The sequence below is a fragment of the Podarcis raffonei genome, chromosome 14, assembly GCF_027172205.1.
Source record: "Podarcis raffonei isolate rPodRaf1 chromosome 14, rPodRaf1.pri, whole genome shotgun sequence".
Taxonomy (NCBI): Eukaryota; Metazoa; Chordata; class Lepidosauria; order Squamata; family Lacertidae; genus Podarcis; species Podarcis raffonei.
The window spans coordinates 26,366,432-26,384,912 of record NC_070615.1 but is presented as its reverse complement, the minus strand read 5'-3'; the positions used below and the strand labels follow the sequence as shown (position 1 = coordinate 26,384,912).

At 45.7% G+C, this 18,481-nt stretch overlaps 1 protein-coding gene across 1 annotated transcript in view; it reads left to right on the top strand.

Annotated features, from left to right (window-relative positions):
- The window catches only part of ITGA11 (integrin subunit alpha 11), a 91,110-nt gene that overhangs the window by 55,123 nt on the left and 17,506 nt on the right, over window positions 1-18,481 (top strand). The window contains exons 14-21 of the mRNA XM_053365644.1: window positions 1,580-1,783; window positions 3,117-3,247; window positions 3,684-3,850; window positions 4,455-4,597; window positions 4,999-5,109; window positions 6,271-6,356; window positions 7,786-7,993; window positions 16,304-16,402. Coding sequence (XP_053221619.1) covers window positions 1,580-1,783; window positions 3,117-3,247; window positions 3,684-3,850; window positions 4,455-4,597; window positions 4,999-5,109; window positions 6,271-6,356; window positions 7,786-7,993; window positions 16,304-16,402 — 1,149 coding nt within the window. The remainder of the gene's footprint in view (window positions 1-1,579; window positions 1,784-3,116; window positions 3,248-3,683; window positions 3,851-4,454; window positions 4,598-4,998; window positions 5,110-6,270; window positions 6,357-7,785; window positions 7,994-16,303; window positions 16,403-18,481) is intronic.

Sequence of the window (18,481 nt, the reverse complement as noted above, 5' to 3'; positions counted from 1 at the left end):
TTCAATGGCGGAAGTGTCTGGGGGGAATTTCCAAAAAGCAGCTTATTTCTCAAAATTAGCTCAACCAATTTGACTTTTTTCTAAAACAAGCTCAACAACTTAGGGAAATTTCTCTCAAGAAAGCTCAACGGTTTGTTTGTGTGTGGCTTTTCACTTCTTGAAATGTGGCAACCCTAATTAACTTTAATGATGTAAATAGCAAATCAGGGAAGCTTGAGCGGAAGGAGAGGAGAAATCAAACACTTTCTCTCCCTGCTGCAGACCTGACAAAAATTGCCTCACCAAAGGTCCTGTTTACATGTCAAGGGAAACTTCCCCTGGCACCAGTGAAGGCTTCCCTTCAAAGGCAAATAGTGTTTTCCAAGATAGCAGGGGCAGAAAAGCTTGAGCACCCTCTCTCCACCCTCTCACTCCAAGTCCTGAGGGTGCTTAAGCTTCCCTACATCAAAAACATTTACCGTATTTTTCGCTCCATAAGGCACACCTGATCATAAGGCGCACCTAGTTTTTAGAGGGGGAAATCAAGGAAAAAAAATATTATTTCCACCCCCCCAGCTCCAAAGAGCAGTGGACAGGCTGCTCACAGCCTATCCGCTTCTCCCAGAGCTTCTCAGGGCTGCTGAGGGAAGCCCGGGTTCCCCCCCCCCGGCCCAAAGAGCAAAGCCAGCGGGATCCTGCTCGCTGTCCTGGCTTCTTCTTTAGCCGCGCACAGATTCTCCGGCCGGGAGAGGCTGCGCACAGCTATGGCAGAAGCCAAGACAGCCAGTGGGATGGATCCCGCTCGCTGTCCTGGCTTCCTCTTTATGGCAATTCTCCCACCTCCCGCAAAAGCCCACAGGAGCCGCGCACCCTTTAAGGAGCACACGGTTCCTGCAGGCTTTTCTACGAGGAGGGAGAAGGGACTGACTGGCCGCATCAGTCCCTTCTCCCTCCTGGGGAAAAGCCCGCAAGAGCCATGCGGAGCTTGTGTGCGGCTCTTGGGGCGCTTTTCCTGCTTGCCTCCCCCCTGCATTCGCTCCATAAGACGCACACACATTTCCCCTTACTTTTTAGGAGGGAAAAGTGCATCTTATGGAGCAAAAAATACGGTATATATAATAGGAACAAAAGAAGAGCCTTCGGGATTGGATCAATGCCTTGTTTTGTCCAGCATCCTTTTCTCACAGTGGCCAACCAGATGCGAGCAGGACCTGAGAGCAACAGAAATTCTCACCACTTGTGATTCCCAGCATCTGGCATTGAGGGACTCACTGCCTCCAACAGGGGAGGGACAGCATAGCCATTGTGGCTACTTCATCCATACAACTAACAGTTTCCCTCTGAATGTAAAGCTTACATTTGTAGAATGAGTATTTGGCTTCCTTTCCTCTTTCCATCCCTTATCAAACAACGCCAATTGTTGTTTTGCTCTCTTTTTCTGCCGGCCATCTTTACATATTGCATAACGGTGAATCATTTTTCTGCCCAGACTGAACTGTCGGATTTCTCTCTCTCCACAGAGTTGCTTATTTGGGGGCATTTGGCAGGAAAAACACAATGTCTGTGGGTGTGGGTGATATATAAGCTCTTTTCTTCAAAGGATCGATTTGTTTCCAATGGGACTCTGGAAGATTTGCCAGGCTACCAGAACTCCAGGTTTGGCTCCTGCATAGCTGCCGTCTCCGATTTGAATCAGGACTCCTACAATGATGTCGTTGTGGGAGCCCCGCTTGAAGATGAGCATCAGGGAGCAATATATATCTTCCATGGCTACAAGGAAAACCTCGTACGGCAATATAAGCAGGTAGAGTTCTCACGTAGGGTGAAGGGCAAGAAGACATTTCTTTAAAATGACCAAAGAATACATTTTTCTGAGGAAAAATTCTGAGGTTTTTTTTTCTTCCTCTGACCTCAGAAAAAGAAGCCCACTGTACAGAATGTTCTCTGAATATTATCCACCTTTTTTTTTTTTGTGGCAGCCACCATTCCTCTGTGGCAGCCAGGCTCATGCAGCCGGGGGGAGGGGCAGCTGGGTACATTTGCCCAGGGCCTCAGAAGGCTAAGATGCTTGGGGTGCCCTACCAGAGACCAGTTGCCTTTTTGTTTGTGTTTATAACTTTATTCTAACAAGACTGCTGCCCCGGGTCTCAGACAAGCTCTGCATGGGCCTAGTGGCAGCCTCTTAGTTTTGGGACTCCCTCTTCACATAGGTATATCCAGTGGCGAAGAAAGGCTTTCCGGCACCCGGAGTGGGGTGTTGAGGGGTGGGTCGGACCACCCACAGGGGCGAGGCAAACAACCCAGCGGCACATGCGCAGCGTCAATACAGACGGCACATGCGCGGTGCCAATATGGATGGCACTCGAGTGGCACCCATACCAATGGCGCGTGCATGTTCTCGGCCGCCCTGCAGTGAGTGTAGGCCTCGGCCGCCTGCCATTTTGTCACACACACACACACCCCAGGGTGACACCCGGGGTGGACCGCCGCCCCCCCTTCCTACACCCCTGGGTGTATCTGGCATCTTCACTATACATCTTTTGGCGAACGCTGAAGAGGTACCTCTTTTTACCCTCGTGTTTACCAGAGATGGGTGTTTTCAGGGTCCCCGCTATTCTGGTAACTGCAAATATAACATTTTGAGTGTGTTTTAAGTGCATTATACAAATGTGACACTAGATGGCAATGGTGAGCTTATGGCAAATTCAATATATTTTTCAAAACGCTTTAAGAAAAAGCATTTTCACAGCGGTTTTTTTTAATGTGTGTCTAGAGTCCACCTTAATCTGTTTTAACTGTTTTTAATTATGAAATTTGAATTGTGACCTGCTGGTGAATTGTGACCTGCAAGGCAGGGAGGCAGCAAAGGTTGGGGCATCACCAGTGTGAGTGTCGGATTGGTCCTTCCTGCATTCTTGTCCACACAGCCCTGACGTTACCTTTGCATCATCCCTGCTAAGCAGCAGTGGCACAACCTCAGCAAGCTGGCAACTCCTACCAACGCTCCTAAGTACCTGCTGGATTCTTTTGGGTACCCACCCTTGCGAGAGAGAAAATGTGAAAACATGCCATCACTTTTGTACAGCGTCTGTTTGCACCAGGATACTGAACAGGATTCTCCTCTTGTCATTTTTCAGAGAATTACAGCAGCTGAAATTTCTCCAGGCTTAATGTATTTTGGATGCAGCATCCATGGCAACTTGGACCTGAATGAAGACAGGCTTGTGGACCTCGCCGTTGGCTCACTGGGAAATGCTGTATTATTATGGTTTGTTATGGAGGATTTATGGCTGGTGGGGTTACTTTTCAGAGCAGGGCTTTGTCTGCAGAAGCTGACTGCTGGAAGATTTGGGGCAGATAAAAAGCAAGCCCTTTTTCACACAGTGCATTGTTAACTATGGCACTTGCTTCCACTGGAGGCAGTGATGGTCACCAACCCTGCCTCACGCTGAGAAAGGGCCAAGGGGGTCTTTCTTCAGAGGGAGCCATTCTGGACAAGGTGGCTAGGAAAGTGCCTGTACCACTGCTGTTTTACCACAGCAGACAGAATTTAGGTAAAAATTTAAAGTTAAATTACTTTACTTGATCTACTCAAATTTAGGTTACTTTAAACTCTGACCCACACATCTGAACTGATAATTATCAAATTTTCAATTTTCTGGGTTGGCTCAGGATATCTTCAAACTTTTCCTCTTCTCCATAAGGTCCCGCAGTGTGGTACGGATCAATGCCAGCCTCAGGTTTGAGCCATTCAAGATCAACATCTTCAACAAGGACTGCACTCGGAACGGGAAGGACGCTACTTGCCTGTCTGCATTTCTTTGCTTCACTGCCATTTTCCTCTCAGCTCATTTTCAGACGGCAAGCGTGAGTAAGTAGAGATCCCAGATTTCTGTCTAGATTTGCTCTCCCCACAAGGTGACTGTGTCCTACCCTCTCCAAAACTACTCTTCAGAGAGACTTCGGGGTGTATCTAAGGCAGCACTAAGTTATTCCAATGTAGAGGTCTGCTTCTTCCGCTAGTGAAATATTTTGTGCCATTGGAGCCATCTAGCTCAAGAGAATGCATAAGCAAGTTTCTGGTAACTTGGGACTCAGCTACATTAGTCAAAATACAGCATTATAAATGCATTATAACACTGTGACACCAGATGGCGATGTAGAGCTGAAATCACAACTCAGTGATATTTTCAATTGTGAGCTTTAAAACAGTTTTTTGTAGAGCATTTTTTTTATAGCTGTGTAGATCCAGCCTTGGTTGTGCAGTGCATTTCTGCTAGCATAACTGTTGTGTTGGATCCTTCTGTTGCGCAACATTAAAACTGTAATAATATGCAGCTGTCCCTTGCAGGGATTGAACCTGCAACCTTGGAATTATCATCAGCACCACACTTTAACCAACTAAGCTATCTGCTCTCACTATAGTTCTGTAATTCACTGTGCATGTTCAAATCATTTTGAACCAATCATTTCAGCGCTGAATTATAACATCACCATTGACGAGCGACGGTACATCCCACGAGCCCATCTAGATGAGAATGGAGACAGGCTCACCCACAAGACGGTTACATTGTTTGCAGGGCAAGAATGGTGCGATAAGCTGAATTTTCATGTCTTGGTACGTGCTCAGATCTCTAAAAGTTGAGTTTCCTTGCCAGGAAGTGCAGTTTAGTCTTGAGCTGTGCATTCAAAATACCACAGACCAATTGTTCATTAGTGGACCAAGAAATGTTGTCTTATATGCCCAACTTTGTGTAACATCTCTTTGAAAAATATAAAATAATAATAATCATGCACCAACTACAGAAATGTTTATGAGCCACTGTGCTCACACATACCTGTTTAGGTGAGTTTACCTGTGAGTTCACCTTGAGACAACATCTACTTGCCACGGGCAACCAGACTGCATGTCTTTTTACAACTCTGGTGAATAGTTAAGGAGAAACTTTTTCCGTTCAACTTATGCTTGTTGCAAAAGTGAAAACTGAGGGTAATGGTGATTGCTTTCTCCTATCTTAGGACACAGCCGATTATGTGAAGCCAGTGACTTTCTCTGTCGATTATGCCCTGGGTAGCCCTGACAATGGACCGGTGATGGATGGCGGCTGGCCTACCTCGCTAAAAGTTGCTGTGCGTAACTGTCGTTACATTGGAGGGAAGGTGGAGAGGCAGCCTTGGAAACATTGCAGTGTATTTTGTCCATTGATCTGTTTGGGAACTTGCCCCTATAGGCCGTGTCCAAGAAATATTCAGGACAAGAATTTGGCCTTCCAGGGCCAGGAGCCCAAGAGTAAGAGGATTGGGGGGGGGGCAGGTCAGTGAAGTATAGGGGGCAGAGGAATGTGGAAGAGCAGACCAGGAACCAAAGTGTGTTGTTTTTATTATTTTACTTATTTTTTACACTTAAATTCTGCATTTCCTCCAAGGAGCTCAAAGTGGGTGTGCATGGCTCTCTTCCTCCCCCATTTCATCCACACAAGAACCCTGTGAGGTGGGTTAGGATGAGAGGCAGTTACTGGTCCACCCAGTGAGTTTCTTGGTCGTGTGGGAATTTGAACCCTGGTCTTCCAGGTCCTAGTCTGACACTCTAACCACTACACCACACTGGATCCCATGCATATTCACAGCAAAAATGTGGTTTGAAATTTCTTTAAATCAAACAGTAATAACTTGCAAGGCTGCCTAAACATATGAAAGGAGGGCAAGCCTGTTGTTTATGGAAATCACCTGGTCCTCATTTTTCAATCCAGACGCTGAGACGTATGAGCTAACTAAATTGCCTCTCTGGGCTTCGCATATTGGTTGGGACAACCAGAAAGCCAGCAGATGTATTATGTGTGTGGTCAACCTTTCTGCACAGTGTCATGCCTGGCACAACATCAAATCCTACATATTGTTTCTATTTTTTAAAAAAGTATTGTTTTGTAACTCGGGTTACCCAGAACTGTCCAGGGTACCTAGTTTATAGACATCTTCTTTATCCTTCCATATAAAACCCAGAGAATCCTCAGAGGCTTGCAGGGTGCCGGTGACCCAGGAGAGGGCCTGCTCTGTGGTGGCCCCCAAGTTGTGGAATGCCCTCCCCACAAAAGTGCATCATTATACAGCTTCTGGAGGATGCTGAAGATGCACCTCTTTACCCTGGCTTTTGACACTTGAGGATGCACATTTTTAGGACCCACCTTATTTTTTATGATTGTCAGTTGTTTTAAACTGTTTAAATGTTGTTACCTATCCTGGGAGCTTAGGGCAAAGGTTGGGAAATAAAGACTTTTCCTTCTTGCTTCATAGGTACCTTTCTGGAATGGATGCAACGAGGATGAGCATTGCATCCCTAATTTGGTCCTTGATGCTAAAACTGATATCCCAACTGCCATGTGAGTAGCTCATCTGGAGTGAGAGGGATTTGGGAAATCAGATTGCAGGGTTACCACTCTTAGAACAGGAGCGGGGAACCTTTGATGCTTCACACGTTGCCGAACTACAACTGCCATCAGCCCCAGCCAGCATGACCCAGGCCAGGGAGGATGGGAATTGTATTTCAGCAACAACTGAAGGGCCGAAGATTTCTGACACTTATAGGTTATTGTGATGTCATCCTGAATTTGGCCATTTCTTTTCCTCTTGTTTGCAGTACCTTTGGGGACAAAACAGAGCAGGGGAGGGGGGTTTGGGCTGGGAACCAGGTTGGGAACACAGATCGGAAGCACAGCATAGGATTTGGGGGACATTGGCTACTTTTCTTTCAAAGTACAAGTGGCAACAGCATTATAATTTTATTATTTGTTTGATTTCTGTTCCTCCAGTTGAAATCCATGGGTGGTGTCCAGTATAATTAACCACCATCCCAAAATACTTCACACACAAACCCTATTTCTTTAAAACTACAGCCTCAAATGGGATGCTTACTGTAATTCCCAAAGATCTGGCGAAACAAATACAGTTGTACCTTGGATCCCGAAGGCCTTGGTACTTGTCTGTTTTGGCTCCGCAACCCCAGAAATGAATGTTCCGGTTTGTGAATGTTCATTGGAAGCTGGACGTCCGACAGAACTTCTGCAGCTTCTGATTGGCTGTAGGAGCTTCCTGCAGCCAATCAAAAGCTGTGCCTTGGTTTCCGAATGTTTTGGAAGTCTTTAAGTGGTGCTGAAGGACAGCAATGAGAGGCACAACTGTATTTCCCCAGGGAGGGAGTTCCAGCCTCTGGGTGCCACCACTGTGAAGACCGTCTTGTGGAATCCCACCAACTTCCCAGTGCTGGCAAAGTCGCTTCAGGTTGAATGTTTTCAGGTTACGCTCCGCGACAACCCGAAAGTAACGGAATGCGTTACTTCCAGGTTTCGCCGCTTGCACATGCGCAGATTCTCAAAATGACGTCACGCGCATGCGCGGAAGTGGCAAAACGCGACACGCAGACACGCAGTCGCGTGTTACGTTCTACTCAGTATGTGAACGGGGCTCCGGAATGGATCCCGTTCGCATCCAGAGGTACCACTGTATTGAGCTTAAACTAGAAACACCCTTTCTAGTTTAAGAGACCCCACGGGACACTGTCCGATAAGAATGCCATGTAGAATATGAATGCCTTCCTTCCAGGTCTATTGCCTTACATGCTTCACTATTCAGCCTCTTGCTTTAGTGCTGGGCCCTTACCTGTTTCTTGTTGGTGCTGCAGTGTGACCAAGGCACTTTGGGCATTTACAGGCTGCCCCCTGGGAGACTGTGGGGAGTCTCCTTCATGCGCAGTTGCAGGGAGGGTGGACGCTTCTTCCTGGGCTGCTGCTTTAATGTTTGCTCTTTTCATAGGGAGTATTGCAGACGCGTCCTGAGAAAGTCGCATTCGGATTGCTCCGCCTACACGCTGTCTTTTGACACCTCCATTTTTGTCATAGAAAGTGCCAGGAGGAGGGTGGCAGTGGAAGCTACGCTGGAGAACAGAGGAGAAAATGCATATAACACCGTTCTAAACATTTCGTTCTCGAGGAACCTGAAGTTTGCCAGCTTGATTCAGAAGGTAAGGAGTCTCTGAATGGAAGGGAGGAGAAATCACAAAGAGAAATACACAAGTAGCCAACAGTTGCAGGGAGGAGGTCATGCACGCCAAAGCTCAGGCTTGCAAAAGAGGTTAAAAATAATATTAAAGTGTTCCTTTGGCTATGTTCAAAGCAAGAGGAAGAACAAGCAAGTGGCAGGTTCTCTGCTCTCTGTTGGCTCCTCATCCAGTTGTGTCCTGGGCCTGTTGTTGTTCAACACCTTTATAAACAAATTGCATGAAGGAATTGAGGGGCTGCTCATTCAATCTGCAGAAGACACCAAACTGGAAGGGGTAGCTAATGCAGAGGTTGGATGGCCATCCATCAGAGATTCTTTAGCTGTAATTCCTGCATTGCAAGGGGTTGCAACCCTTCCAACTTTATGTTTCTATGATTCTGTTATTCCCCTACAAGGAAAGGTTGCAGTGTTTGGGACTTTTTAATTTAGAAATAGGCCTTCTTCAAGCAGTGCATATTTAAACTATGGAACTCATGTCCACAGGAAGTTGGTGCTGGCCACCAACTTGGATGCCTTTAAAAGAGGATTAGACAAACTCATGGAGACTACAAGCTATTGATGGCTTCTAGCCAGGATGGCTCTGCTCTGCCTCCACAGCTGGAGGCAGTAATGCTTTTGAATACCAGTTGCTGGGAACCACAGAAGGGGAGAGGGCTCTTATGCCCAGGTCCTGCTTGCTGGTGTCCCATAATCAGTATCTGGTTGGCCACTGTGAGAATGGGATGCTGGACTAGTTCGGCCATTGGCCTGATCCAGTAGGCTCTTCTTAAAGGTCCAGCACTGAGGGCCTTCTGGCGGTTCCCTCACTGCGAGAAGCCAAGTTACAGGGAACCAGGCAGAGGGCCTTCTCGGTAGTGGCACCTGCCCTGTGGAACGCCCTCCCACCAGATGTCAAAGAGAAAAATAACTACCAAACTTTTAGAAGACATCTGAAGGCAGCCCTGTTTCGGGAAGCTTTTAATGTTTAATAGGTTATTGTATTTTAGTGTTTTGTTGGAAGCCGCCCAGAGTGGCTGAGAAAACCAGCCAGATGGGCAGGGTATAAATAATTATTATTATTATTATTATTATTATTATTATTATTATTATTATTATTAGCTTTCACATCACAGGAAGTAAGGACCAAGCGGGACATGATGTTGACTGCAACTGTACATTTTCAATGCCCCCGCCACCCGCATGCTAACTTTTCGTAAAAGAAAAATTGCAAACTGATGCAGAAGTAGGGGAAATTGAATTTAGTCTCGGGGGGGGATGAAAAAGCAACCTTGCCAAAGTCATCCGTCCTCATTCCAGACACATGTTTTTACCGCTTACCCACTTCTGGCATTCCAGGGCAGGAGAAAGGTGGAGGAGTTTCAGGGGAAAGATGGTGGGTGGCAAAAATTTGGAGCATCCCTGCTGCTTCTGCTGTGCAAGTCTTCCTCTTCCAGAGTCGCTCCATCTAGAAGAAGCGGCCATCAGGTTTTCATTAAATGCATTTCCTTGTAAAACACAGTCCCACCATCAGAATCTAAAGCATCTGTAATGCATCAGCCAGCCTGTCCTCAGCTCTCCATGTGGCACTGTTCTCCTAGCAGAATCCTTTGACCTGTCTTATTCCTGAAGGACCATGGCTTCCTTGGCCAGTTATCCCCAGTTCAGGAAGCCAAGGTGGTCTTGGGCAGCTATTGAGGCTGCGCACAGCCCCCCAGATTGGGCCAACCTGACCCATCCTGTCTCCAACCCCAAATCAATTCAGGGACAGGACTAATGCTTTGCTAGGGTTTTTAAAACCCTGACTGAGCATACAGTCAGGTGAGGGAACAGGGAAGAAGGCGGTGATGTGCCTCCTTTGCATCCCAAACAAGAGCAAGAAGGTTCAGGGCTCTCTTTGGAAGGAGATTCCCACAATAAAAATCATATTTGAGTCTTGTATTGGGGAGAGAAATAGCTCTACGGCAACAGGATGATTGACCTTCACTAGTGTTGTCTTGCTACTGGGCAGCAGAGCCCAGTGAAGACCCCCAAGGTGAGGGTGTGGGGCAGAGCAACTGCAACGCACGCAGCACATGATGGAGACACTTCTTGATATCCCACTTGCTGGAAATCACAGGGTGGCCTGTTGTGCCCAAATCCTGCTTGCTGATTTCCCACAGGCGTGTGTAAGAACAGGATGCTAGACTAGATGGGCCATTGGCATGGTCCAGCAACTCCTTCTTACATTCTTATGGCAGTTCCCAGGAAACTGTTCCTGATGAGGTCCTCTGAGGTCAGGGGATGGGGCTAAACAGCTAGTGTTCACTTAGCTCATGATGGAGGAACAGCCTTTGCTGAGTAGCGGCTGCTGGGAGCAAATGAGGAGATGCCCAACAGGCCTGTGCATCTGGCAGTTGTCCGATATTAGTGAGCCCTTGATCTGATCCAGCATAGGCAGTGATGCATTTCTCCTTATCCTTTTGAGCAACAAAGGGATGTCTTTCATCAGGAAAACTGCTTCAATAGAGACACTGAGGTCCCTTGAAGATGGATGGATGGATGGATGGATGGATGGATGGATGGATTAAAACCCAAACTCTTATTTTTTTATGAAAGAGTTAATCAGAGTGCTTCCAAGTCCATGTCTTTTTTTTAAAATGATATTTATTAAGAATTTTAAAATTACAAAAAAATAGAGAGAAAAAGAAAGAAAAAAAATAAAAACAATAGAAAGACAAACAGCAGTCCAACAATACAAATCGATAAAGGTCAAAATCAAAAAACAAAAACAAAACACATAACACATCAAAATCACAAAACAAGAATAAACCACAAAAATTTAAAAACAAATCCAATATTTCCAAATCCTTAACCGTCATGACCTTATTTCATCGACCTCCTCACACCTCCCTTTTTTGTATTCTAGTTGTTAATTATAACAGCAAATCCTTTCCATTTTTCATAATATCCTGTCATTAAATTACCTTGATCTATTTTAACCTATATTACATAAAAAACCCTAAAATTTAAAACTTAAATCTTATTTATACCAATTTCTCCTAACCTTAGCGTATTCTTGCAAAGCTCTTTTTAACATTTCTGCTAAAGCCAAATAATTTCATTCCAACATTTTTCTAATATTCATTAATTTTTCAGAACAATCCTAAATAAAAATTTTTTAAAAACTTTCTTCCAATCTTCATCCAACGTCTCTTCCTCCTGGTCCCGGGTTTAGTCAGTCCTTTCTATCCCATCCATCTAGTTCATTAACCTGGTAATCTTATGTCCGAGGCCCTTAAGTCTCTTCCATGTCCCTTCCGCAGATCTTCTTCATATTTATACCTGTACTTTACTTTGTCTCCTGGTCCTTTCACTCGTGGAAACTCCAACTTAACAATATTTTTGTCCCTTCTCGACAGATCAGCCCCTTTTCCATAGCCCACACTGAACTCCATGTGTTTTTTAAAGACGTGTTTCAAACCCCCTCCAGAGTTGAGGACCCCCACAACCCCAGACTCCTCACGGCCCATTGCCAGACTTGAAAGGTCAAAACATCCCTGCATAGGGGGGTCTATCCAGCCCCCCATCTCCAAGCCAAATACAACTCTATCTCTCCAAATCTGGCTTTTTCCAAATTCATTTGTCAGATCCAACAACTCATGTTCCTGCTGGGCCACAGCTCCCTCCATCTCTGCCACCCGAGGTCCAACAACTACCTCCTCCCTCATCTGATCTGTCAGAGCACAAGTTGGTTCCTGGGTGGGTTCTATATAGATACCCACTGCCTGTCCAGAATTTCTAATCGCAACAGTCATCAAATCCGTCTTCTCATGTAACTGTTCCAGTAAAGCACTTGTCAAATCCGTCTTCTCATGTAACTGTTCCAGTAAAGCACTTGTCTTGCAAAAAGCACGCACCAGAGCCTCTGAGTACATTGTTATGCAAGGTCAGAAGTCTGTTCCCACGATCTTAATCTATTTGCAACTGCAAAGCTCCCCAATTCAAATTCAGTAACAGTTTCACAAGCTCCCTCTAGGGGGAAAACTTCTATTTGTATCCATCTCTTTTTTTTTCTTTTCCAAAAGCAGATCTAACAACAAAGTTTCCTTTTTCAGATATTTTGTCAATATTTGTTCCTTTAAAATGCGAAGGAGAACAATGGAATCACTATGTTTCTCTTCTTTTGACTATCTGTCAAAGACGTTTGTCTGTAGTCAATGAACTTCCCAAAAGCTTCTGTCCTGACACCCCGCTCCCAGGTTCGAGACGGTGGAAAATTACTTTTCTTTACACTCTCTTCTGCAGGTTTAAACAATCCAGAAAAAATCCCCCCTCTTCTCCTGCTTCCGAAGGGGGTTCAGTACTTTTAAATGATGAAAGTTGATCCTTTGCGAGCGATTTTTTTAACTCTAGTTTACCATGTCTTTGCTTTAATCTATCTACAAGAAACGGAAGGCTGACTTCCTATTTAGACCTTCCCGCTTCAGTGCCAATTTAAAAAGAATTTCTCAATCCAATTTTCCGTTCTACTCACTGGTCGTTGTTTAAAGTCCAATTGTCCAAATTTAATCTACTCACGGGTAGTTGTTTTTGTAGCCAAATTGTCCCAGGAAAAAGGTAGCGCTCTCCGGCAACGGCTGTGCGGCTTCGCTCCACGGAAGAAGCAGTTGACTCTCAGCACCGCGCCACTTGCCCCTCTTCGCTCCGGAACCCATAATTGGGTTCCTTTACGGATTGGGGGGCGCGAAAGGTGCCCGCCGAGTCCCATGGTCACAGGCTTCATCTGCCTGTGATTTTTTAAAGGGTCCCCACTTCGCCGTAGCGGAACAGACCCGTTTTCCGTGGAGCCAGTCCCTCCGGATCAGAGGGAATCCGCCATTACCGATGGCGCCACCCCGGAAGTCTCCCCAAGTCCATGTCATCCTCTTCAATCCTTTAAGCTTTTTTCTCTCTCTGCCCTCCACAATTGTTTTTCCCCCCTTAAGAAGACAGACAAGCTGCAAAAGTATATCCTGTGCCTTCTGAGTTCTCAGAGCCAATGAGATCTTTGCTTGCAGGTGCTTTCATTGCACAATACGGGAAAAATAAAAAGCACAGAAGACCTCTGACCACCTTGTCCACTTCTCATGTTTGAGAGTAGTGTGGCTCCCCACAACTCCAGCTGTTTGTGTTATTTAAATGCACAGCTCAGATGGTGTGTGTGTGTGTGTGTGTGTCTATCCTCATACCCAACCAGCAGAGATGACTTTCTCTGCTCTGCATGGTAGAAATAATATTTATACATGCACACGTGCGCACACACCCCTCCACCCTCTCAGATTTTCTTGTTTCCACACGATGCTGCGCATGGAAAAGCTGGTGATCTAGTTGCCCAGAAGCAATTGCTACTTGCCCCAGGAGGGTGTTTTAACTTCGATATACTGCAATGATTAACGACTTTGTCCATTTTCCTGGTGGTTTTCAAAAGCATCTCCCTCCTCCTTTTGCTTTTGCGCTTGCCTTGATGGCCAAGTTTCAGTCAGAGGTGATTTTTTTTGCACTGAATTATTGCTTCTCTGGAAACGAGGGGCTTGGGACGGAGAATGAGCTATAGTTTTTGTGCACTGGGCTATGGATGATGCCACGGCAATTGCTGATCTCGGGAGGGAAGATGGAAGGAGGCTTAGGGGGCTTGCCAAGCATCTGCTCAGCACTTGGGGGACATCATATAGGACTCCGCTGACAGCCAGCCCTCGAAGCCAGCCAGCGTCTGGGAATGCTTTATTGAAAAAATGTTTCTGATTTATATTTTTCATATGGCTGTGTCCACGTCAGCTCCTTTGTCATCCTGACTGTTGTTTGCCTGGGCTGTGGATAAAGCAGCTTTTGCCTTGGCCCTCTAGGGTCTGTCATTTTTACAGTGGTGCTGTAACCATACACATTGCCTCCGCTGAGAGCAGCAAAAGCAATGAGGAGCCATGACAGCGGCTCATCTCATTTCAAGTAGAGAGGAGCGAATCTGTCCATTTTGGTTTCTCGCAGTTTCTCATATTTTTCCAGTACAGTGGTACCTCGGGTTACAGACGCTTCAGGTTACAGACTCCGCTAACCCAGAAGTAGTACCTCGGGTTAAGAACTTTGCCTCAGGATGAGAACAGAAATCGTGCTCCGGCGGCACAGGGGCAGTGGGAAGCCTCATTACCTAAAGTGGTACCTCAGGTTAAGAACAGTTTCGGGTTAAGAACAGACCTCCAGAATGAATTAAGTTCTTAACCATACGGCCCTGTATAGGAAAACTTTTTAAGGTTTAATGTTTTACTGTTTTTATATATGCTGGAAGTCACCCAGAGTGGCTGGTGCAACCCAGTAAGATGGACGGGGTACAAATAAATAATCAGCATTATCCTCATCAGTGCTTTTTTTCTGGGGGGATGCAGGGGGACGCATTCCCCTAAACACTTTGTGAATCTAAGTTTGGCCTCATTGGGGCAGTATTTCAATATGAGTCGGAAAATGAGAGTACCCCTAAACATTTTTTTTAAGAAAAAAAGCACTGATCATCATCATAATCCACCAGAACATAACATTAAGAGGAGCTTCGCCCATTGGGCCAAATTAGCCACTGCCCCACCAATATGCCTTCCTATTTACAACCAGCCACAGGGCGGCCCCATCTGTCATTGGCTCTGGCGCCACCTACTGTTGACCTCCCTGCCTTCTGCCCCACCAGTGCCAACAAGCCAGCCACAGCGGGTTGTATTTCTTTTCATAGGAATGCCTCCCAATTGTGACGACTTCCTAGCTGGTCCTCTGAAATGTCCTCTTCCCAATGTTGCCGTCTAGACTTGCAGTAAATGGTGAAGTGTTGACAGTGTGTGTAAGCACTTTGCCACAAGCTTTGGACAAGCCATGCTCTCTCTCCCTCTTTATTAGTAAATATGCTGAGCTTGCTCTATCCGCCAAGCATCAAGTGTCTTCCTTGTGTTGGTTTAAAAGGCTCTGCCAGTGGAAAATTGCAGGAAAGTTTAACCACAAAATAGGAAAAGTGCAAAAAGCTTCTCTCTTTTTACTGATGAATTACTCCAAACTTAACCAAAGAACAACATGAACAGACGAAACCAGAACAAACACAGGGGCACCAAATAAAGGAAATGTTTTGTCGACTTGTAAAAACAGATTCGAGGCTCCCAGCTATTCCATACAGTGGTACCTCGGGTTACAAACGCTTCAGGTTACAGACTCCGCTAACCCAGAAATAGTACCTCGGGTTAAGAACTTTACTTCAGGATGAGAACAGAAATCGTGCGGCTGTGGCGTGGTGGCAGCGGGAGACCCCATTAACTAAAGTGGTCCCTCAGGTTAAGAAAAGTTTCAAGTTAAGAACGGACCTCCGGAACGAATTAAGTACTTAACACATGGCTTCCCTGGGAACTGTAATTAAGCCCTCATAGAGCTACAGTTCTCATCACCCTTAACAAATTTACAATTCCCGGGATTCTTTAGGGGGTGCTGTGCTTTATTTTGATAAGAATTTTTATTAGCTTTCAATTACAACAATCCAATAATAGCCTCATTATAACAATGCCAAATTACAATATAATTAATAATACCAAACATTGAGATGCCAAATGATACAATTTAGGTGCCCCCCCATATGCTGGAATTGATGGTTTAGTGATTTACTTTGTTTCTGTGTTCCAAAATCTTATAAATTCCAATTACGCTCCAGTCCAAATACATCCTTTATGTCGCAACTGCCGTTTTAATGACTTCTATTCGTATTGATACTTTTATTTCTACGCCTACAGATGAAGTATTTCATCTCTCTCCTTCCTGTGTGTGACAATTATTCTGTCTGTAGTTTTTCTTCCTGTCCTTGTAATATATTTTGTCGATCTTTTGTCAGTTGTTGCTGTTCTCCAGCCTGCCTTGGGTGGAGCTAGTGTCCCATTGTTGTATCAGAAGATAGGGGGTGCTGTGCGCTTTAAATGGACAGTGCCAGTGTGATCAAAGTCACTTGCAATCACTAGACTCCTCTTTTGGGACATGCCAGTGTGACCAATAGTAAAGGTCGTTCCCTACAAAGCACTGTTTCTCATGCCAACCTGCCTGCATGCCTTCTGATAAGACAGCACCCAGCGGGTTTCCAGAACTGTCCTTCCAAGGCATAAGAGAAGGGCAAATATCACATCCTAAAGAAGCAGAGTAGTTTCATTAAACACAAGGTAGGGTGGTATACCAGGCAATAAGACTGCATTTCAAAATGCTTTGGGGGACCTCTTTGCAATCTAGTTCCCATGCAAAGCTAGCGTCAATTCTTTCCCTTCCATTTCAGGATGACCTGGACATTAATATTGAGTGCGTATCTGAAGAGAAGCATCCGAACCGGAGGGTCTGCAATGTCAGCTATCCATTCTTCCGAGCCAAAGCAAAGGTAAGAAGCTCTGAGGCACCTGCGCACAAAACAAGCACCAGCTAAAATAGGGAAAAGGAGGCAGCCAAGGCAAACTTGAGCTCACAGCTCGCTTTTGGGGACATCCTCAAGGTGAGGCAAAAACCATGGAGCTTTCTCTAAACAGGAGCTGTTGACCAGCCTCTCAACCACCTCTTTCTTAGAGAGCTGCTGTAAGGTCCAAGCTAGTCTAAGGCAAGTTTGCCTTCCAATGAGTAGGGCAGCAGCAATTCCCAACACTGGGAAAGTAACCCCCTAAATTAAACGAAAAGCTTCAGTGATGCATGCAGGTCATCCCAGGGTCAATCTCTGGCAGCAACTCCAGGTAGGGCTAGGAGAGACTCCCTGCCAGAAATCTTGGACAGCTGTTTCCAGAGTGTAGACAATGTTGAACAAGATGGACCAATGGGTCTGACTCAGAACAAGGCAGCTTCTTGTGTTCCACCTGCACTGAACATCAAAAGAGCTCTCCAGCTCCACTCTACAAAACTGGAGGATGGGAGCTGGTGAAATACTTGTCCACTACTGTATCCATACCTGTTTCTGAGACCATGAGACTCACTGGCATCACTGATGATGCCCTTGTTAGGTTCTATATCTCTGTTCCTCCACAGGTGGCCTGTACACACATCAGGCTCACAGAGCTTCCACAGCTGGTCCCACAAGTCTCTTCATCATGGTCCTCTGACAATGCACCCTTTTCTCTGCTGGTAACCCTAAGCCAGAAATCTGATAGCTCTGTCTCCGTGGAATCATTGTATATTAATCTGCAGATATACCACATTCTGTATTGCAGGGTCCCTTTATGATAGTCACAGCTATGCCTCTTCTTCTAAAATTATACAAGAATCTCATAATTATACAATAATAATAATAAGGGATGCATTGCAATGATCAGTGCAGATCTCCATGAACTGCCTTTCAGCTAGAACTATGTTCTTTTCACATGAATTGGAGTGTTCATTTCAGAGTGACTTAAAATTGTGTTTTCTTTGAAGTTCCACTGCATATAACAGAACTTGCACCCCATTCTCTTGAAACCCAAACACCCTGTGTTTTCAGTGTTCCTAAACAGCTCTGATGTGTTAGAGTTTGGTCCTGATAACGTCAAAATTGCAGGTTCGGTCCCCGTAATGGACAGCTGCATATTCCTGCATTGCAGGGGGTTAGACTAGATGATACTCAGGGTCCCTTCTAACTCTATGAGTCTATGATTATTTTTTCATTATTTATGAAATTTCTATACCACCCTTCATCTGAGGATCACAAGGCAGTTTCCAATATAAAATGCTTATATTTGGAGCATAAAGGTAAAGGGACCCCTGACCATTAGGTCCAGTCATGGCCGACACTGGGGTTGCAGTGCTCATCTCGCTTTACTGCTCGAGGGAGCCGACATTTGTCTGCAGACAGTTTTTCCGAGTCATGTGGCCAGCATGACTAAGCCGCTTCTGGTGAACCGGAGCAGCGCACAGAAATGCCGTTTACCTTCCCGCCGGAGCGGTACCTATTTATCTACTTGCACTTTGATGTGTTTTCGAATTGCTAGGATGGTAGGAGTAGGGACCGAGCAACGGGAGCTCACCCTGCTGGGGGGATTCAAACCGCCAACCTTCTGATCGGCAAGCCCTAGGCTCTGTGGTTTAACCCACAACGCCACCCGCGTCCCATTTGGAGCATAGAGTGGCTAAAAAGCTCCTCTTCTATGCTGTTGGGGTGCCTCTGGGATGCAGGGACCCTGCTGCAGAAATAGCAGCGGGTCTTCGACCCCCCACAACCCTGGAGCAGTATGCCACTGACCATATTATAAAATGGTACAGCCGTTTGGGGTGCTGGGGTGCGCAACCTTCAAGGATGGGAGGTTAGCCCTCTCCAGAATTTAATGGAGCAATGTTGCTCTAAGTAGATTCATCCTCTCATCATCCACCCTAATCCCAGTTGCTTTCCCAGCTCAGTTTTAGACGTTAAGGACTCCACACACGCACACACAAATAATTGGAATATTTGCTTTTTCAAGGCTGCAGAGCTCCGCCGGGAAGCCAAGTTAGGAAGCAACCAGTG